General features: G+C 39.0%; 1 protein-coding gene across 1 annotated transcript in view; it reads right to left on the reverse strand.

Moving 5' to 3' along the window:
• The window catches only part of LOC107086438 (actin-related protein 3), a 6,815-nt gene extending 1,406 nt beyond the window's left edge, over positions 1–5,409 (reverse strand). Inside the window, exons 1-11 of the mRNA XM_015377375.1 lie at positions 5,206–5,409; positions 3,715–3,770; positions 3,512–3,636; positions 3,317–3,427; positions 2,290–2,385; positions 1,989–2,096; positions 1,774–1,917; positions 1,502–1,675; positions 1,317–1,409; positions 1,098–1,223; positions 934–1,017 (exon numbers count right to left, since the gene is read on the reverse strand). Coding sequence (XP_015232861.1) covers positions 934–1,017; positions 1,098–1,223; positions 1,317–1,409; positions 1,502–1,675; positions 1,774–1,917; positions 1,989–2,096; positions 2,290–2,385; positions 3,317–3,427; positions 3,512–3,636; positions 3,715–3,770; positions 5,206–5,249 — 1,161 coding nt within the window. The 5' untranslated portion in view covers positions 5,250–5,409. The remainder of the gene's footprint in view (positions 1–933; positions 1,018–1,097; positions 1,224–1,316; positions 1,410–1,501; positions 1,676–1,773; positions 1,918–1,988; positions 2,097–2,289; positions 2,386–3,316; positions 3,428–3,511; positions 3,637–3,714; positions 3,771–5,205) is intronic.
• Between the last annotated feature and the right edge of the window lie 177 nt (positions 5,410–5,586).

Below are 5,586 nucleotides of genomic sequence, written 5' to 3' on the forward strand. Positions count from 1 at the left end.
CGATGCACGGTTAAAGCAGTGACGATGCACGGTTAAAGCCGTGACGATGCACGGTTAAAGCCGTGACGATGCACGGTTAAAGCCGTGACGATGCACGGTTAAAGCTGTGACGATGCACGGTTACAGGTAACTGGCGATGCATAGTTACAGCCCTGACGATGCAAAGTAAGGTCATAACGGTTAAAGGCCTAACATTGCGAGGTTAAAGTCGAAATATTGTAAAGTGAAAGCGGTAACATTGGGATATTGTAGTGGTACAGCTCAAAATTAAAGTTGTACTATTATGAGATTTAAGTGTTTAAATCTTAAGTCCCAAAGTCTTTAAGTCAAAATAATAAAAGATTGATGTTTTATGAGGTTAAAGTCGTAGAATTGGGAGAGTGGTAAAGCTCGAAATTGAAGACGTACCATTAAGAGACTTGAGTCTTAAAATCTGAAGTTTAATTAGAAATAATACAAGATTTAAGTTTTATGAGAATGAAGCAGTCCTAGCATTGCAAGGTTAAAGTTGTAACATTATCATAGTCATAACATTAAGTAGTTAGAGTCACACGATTCTTAGGTTAAAATCTTACCTGAATAAAGTTATAAAAGTACTATACTTAAATCGTACCTGAATTAAGTAACTTTAATAAAATAAAGTTGTAATATAACAAGACTAATGTGATTTGGTGAGATTAAAGAGGTAGTCTACTTTAATGCTAACTCTTACAAGAAAGCACCGCTGATAACTCCTTGAAGTCTTTGTGTTATTAAAATATAAATCTTTTGTCTCACATTACAACTTTAATCTGATGTTATACACATAGACAACTTAATATTATGACTTTATTCTTCTCATGGTCTCACTTAATTTAGGTAAATAAAATAAAAGTCTGATGCTCTGTAACATAAACCAAACAAGAAGCGGTGGGAAAGAGGAAGGATACTCACTGTGGACGCCAACATGGATCCTCCGAACCACACGGCGTACCTCTGCATGTGGTGGGTGACGACCTGCACGTCAATGGGCTTCGGCTGCAATCCAAAGCGACTTATGTCAGCATGGGGGAGTTTGGTTAATCAGCAGAACATCGGCTCTGACGGGGACGCCTTACCTTCAGCTTGCCGCCGCTGAGCTCCTCGCTGATCTTCAGCCGGGCGTCTACGGTTCTCTTCAGGTCTCTCTGCAGGCGTCGGCCAAAGTCCCTGAACATGGTGGAGCCTCCAGACAGAACCACATTCTGCATCGCAAAGGGGGAGAACATAAGGAGAAATGAGGCAACACCAGCCCATATCATGATTCTTCTGCTGCCGTGCTGAAAACTAAAAGCTACCTTGTAAAGAGGACGTCTGACGTCGATGGGGCAGTTCTGGATGACTTCGTCCACCACCTCGGAGATGGGCTGGGTGAAGTCCGGGTTGGCGAACTGGAACCAGGGAGAAAAAAGGAATAAAAACAGGGTTAGAAGCTATGACGTGGGCTGTAAAGCGGGAGCTAGCTCTGCGGGGGGGGCCGCACCTCTGGGTGGAAGAAGATCTCCGGGCCCAGGAAGCGCTCATATCCCACGTCGATGGTGAACTCCTTCTTGGTGATGGCGTTCACCCCGGTGTACTGTTTGATCCACTTGGAGCCGTCGGTGTCGTATTTGTTAAACTCCTTGACGAGATCCGGGCAGACATAGCTGAAACGCTCCTACGGATCGCAGGAAGGACAATAAGATCGGAGCAGGTTATTATTTTTGACAATCCTCCACGCTGCCATCAGATTTTCATTGTTCTCCAGTAACAGACCTTAACTGCCTTGGCCGTTTCCAGCGACTGCTCAGGAGGAATCCCCACCTCCCGCTCCCTCAGCAGCTGCTGGGTGAAGTAGGTGATGTCCCGCCCGGCGATGGGGATGTGCTTGATGCAGCTGCCGATGACGTAGCCCTCAGCCTGGAGGGCGAAACACGAAACTGAGAGGCTAAAAAAGGAAGGAGCAGCGAGGCAGCGGAACCAACACCTACCACTGGGATGACATGAGTCACACCGTCTCCGCTGTCGATGACTGTCCCCGTCAGCGTCCGCTCTCCGACCTGCCGGGACGTCCAGGAGGCAGCCAGCGCCAGGACCGCCTGTGACACGTTTCACACAGAATTATTTTTATTTTTCATTTTTTAAAGGCAGAGATATAAATCAGACGCTTCTGTTAACTTTAGAAAGAAGAAGCGAAAGCAGAAACTTCCTGAAGGAAGTTCCTCTTTAACTCTGATAACATGAGTCAGATCTAATTCTGGCCACAGTTCCTCTATTGGGCATGAGCCTCACCTGAACGGCGATGTAGAGTCCCGGGACGTTGAAGGACTCGAACATGATCTCGGCCGTGTACTCCCGGTTCTCAGGGGTGTTAAGCGGAGGCTCCGTCTGCACAGAGGAGCAGAACCATGAGGGGAAATCCATTTATCTGAGCGGAACCTGCTGCTTCTAACCAGCAGAGGGAGCTATTTACACTTCAGTTTGTTCCCCAAGTCTGAATTCTTTTTTTATTCTAAGAGTTGATGGCTAATTGGGCAAATTTAGAGAAAGAGGAATGGATAGAGAAACATTTATCTTATGTTTATCAAAGAAACAATAAGTGTAAAATATGTCAGAGCCTAAGAACAAAGAAAAAATTCAAAAAAACATTTAAAAAAATTAAGAAAAACTTCAGTTAAAAAGTCAATATAAATTATGAGAAAAGTAAAAAAATAAGTAAAAGTTAAGTAAAAAAAAAGAAAAAGAAAATTCAGTTAGTCAGTTATAAAGTCAAAGTACAAAAAGCAAAAGAAATACGTAAAAAAAGATTAATAAAAAATGATTTAAAAATAAGTTAAAAACACTAAGTTTAAATAAAAGTTAAAACATTTAAGCGAAAAAAATAGAAAGTCAAAAAAATAAGTTAAGAAAGTTTAAAAGTTAGTGAAGTAAAAAAAAAGTCAAAATAAGTAAGCAAAAGTAAGAAATATGTTAGATGAAAAAATAAAAGAAAAAAGTAATTCAAATACATTGAATAAATTTTTTTATTAAGCTAAAAAAAAGTCAAGAAAAAAAGGTGAAAAGCTCATTGAAAAGTTAAAAAGTAAAGTTAAAAAGTTAATAAGCCTAGTTAACAATTATGTTTAGCTTTATAAACTAAAAAATGTAAGTGCCAGTATCAGCATTAATGCCTCTAAGGTTATGTAATTTGTAGTAAAGTAAAGAAAAACATTTTTAAAAGTAAAAAAAGAAAAAGAAACATGAAAAATAAAGGAAAATAGAAACTTTTCCCCTTTCAGGCACTTTCTGTTCCCTCTAGCAAAGATCAAGCCCTCCTCACCAGCAGGAAGTAGTGATCTTCAGGCTCTGCCCGCAGATACTTGAAGATGACCTGCTCCATGAACCTCTCCATCAGGTCCCAGTCCTCCACTATGCCATGACGGATCGGCCACTGAGAGGAACGACAGAAAACCAAACCATCAACGCTGAAGCTCCATCAAAGGCGGCGCTGCCTGCAGCCTCCGCACCGACTCACCTTAGTCGCATATGAAGGTTTATCGATGGCTTCGTCCCCGATGTAGAAGTCCAAGTCATCAACACCCTTCATCATCCTGCGCTGCGCCTGGTCACCGACCTTCGCAGATTCTTTGATCGCAATACCTGCAGAACGTTAGCCGTGCCGTTAGCAACAATAGTAATAGAAACAGACGCTGATTATAGCAGCTTATTGATGCTCACATGAAGGGATGATGAACTGAGGTTCTGTGTTTCCTGCATAGCCGAGCTTAGTGTACCTGGAACAGAAAGACACACAATTAAGACATAAAGCAAAAAAATAATAATAATAACTTAGCCTAAAGCTGTAGAATAATGTTTCTATCATTATTTAACTAAAACATTTTAATATAAAAGAAGAAAGCTGAGTTTGATGAAGTAAAACTTAGAACCATCAAGCCTTTTTAACCACAACCAGGATAGAGAAGAGTTCAACAGATGAATAAAAACAGAAAACCTCATTTACATCATGATTACTCAAAGGTAACAGACGAAAATGATCAAATATAAATAAATGCAATGATAAAATATAAATAATTTTACATAAAGGGGTTTCTTTTAATCCATTAAAAACAAAAATAAGTAAAAACTAAATGCAACTCTTAAGATATATCACATTATATTAAACTGATATTTAAAAAAGAGAAATTAGATTTAAATAAGTCATAACTAAAAAATAAATAAATAAAAATAATTTACAGATATCAATTCAACCACATACAAATAATATTTAAATAGCATTTTAAAAATTTTAATGAGCAGGGCAAGCCAGAAAAGAATACAAACAAAAAAACAAATTATACACATATATATATATATATATATATATATATATATATATATATATATATATATATATATATATATATATATATATAAAAATGACCAAACTGATTTAAAAAAAAAAAGGTATAAAAGCTGATGATTAAATGAAAAAGGCAATAAATTAAATGAAACAAATAAAAAGGGAGTGAGCTATCTTCATAGTTATGCTGCTATAGGCCTAGGCTGCTGGAGGACATAGGGACCACTTTTCCTCACTATGCTTCATTCTATCCATATTCTCCAATTTCACAATAATAAATAAATTAAAAAGGCAAAAATATGCTAAATACAAAAATATGCTTATAAATTCGGACTAATTTTCTAATAAATATAAATGGACTGATTCAACTCTCTGTACTTTTAATGGAGGAAATGTTAAATGCAGTCCATTTATGGGAGGATCAGTAGAGTGCAGTGAATCCTGACTAGGAAATGAAAGATCAAAACCTGTTTAATGTGATGTGAAACAGTTTTAACCTACAAAATTAATCCAGATTACTTTCCTGCGTATATACCAATGATAAAAGCCAAAGAACCAGGTCTGATCCCTGACAGTTTGGAGAAAAAGACCCAGGTTAGAGAGCTGTCTAATGGGAGGATTCTCCAGGAAGTGACTTTAGCTCCAGCAGCTAGCAGCAGCTAATCCCTACTATAAATGCAAAAATGCAAAAATTAGAATCATTTGGATTCTCCAGTCTGCTCACATTTCCCTTAAACCTCCGAGCTAAAGAGTGAGATATAGATTATTTAGTAGGAAGGAAGCCAGAGCGCCGTTGCGGGCAGCTTTCAGGGCGTTAGCTGGAAGTTTGACAGCGGCTTCAATGGAAGCAGGCTAACAGGCTAACTTACCCGGTACCACAGTCAACAACACAAGCCGGGAGCCGACTTGCCATGGTTCCGATCCGTTTGCTGACCTAAACGCCAACAGATCGACAGCCAGATACCGAAAAGGGTCTGAAGGAAAGCAAATCTACCAGCGCAGCAGCCTGAATGAAGAGCCGCTGCTGAGTCGGAAACGCTTCCGGATTCCGTGGCAGCGGAGTCAGCGGAAACAGCGCTCCCTGGTGGAAGGAAACTGGTACTGCAGACATTTTATTGTTTTTCTTTTGAAAAAAGTGCAGGTTCATAGGGAAGAGGAATAGGGCCACTGAAAAAAAAATAAGTTAACTGATTTTTAAATTTTATTTTAAGTTTATTATTGGAAAAAAGTCAGAATTCTGACTTTAATCT

This window comes from Cyprinodon variegatus, unplaced genomic scaffold, assembly GCF_000732505.1.
Source record: "Cyprinodon variegatus isolate N-32 unplaced genomic scaffold, C_variegatus-1.0 Scaffold153, whole genome shotgun sequence".
Classification (NCBI taxonomy): domain Eukaryota; kingdom Metazoa; phylum Chordata; class Actinopteri; order Cyprinodontiformes; family Cyprinodontidae; genus Cyprinodon; species Cyprinodon variegatus.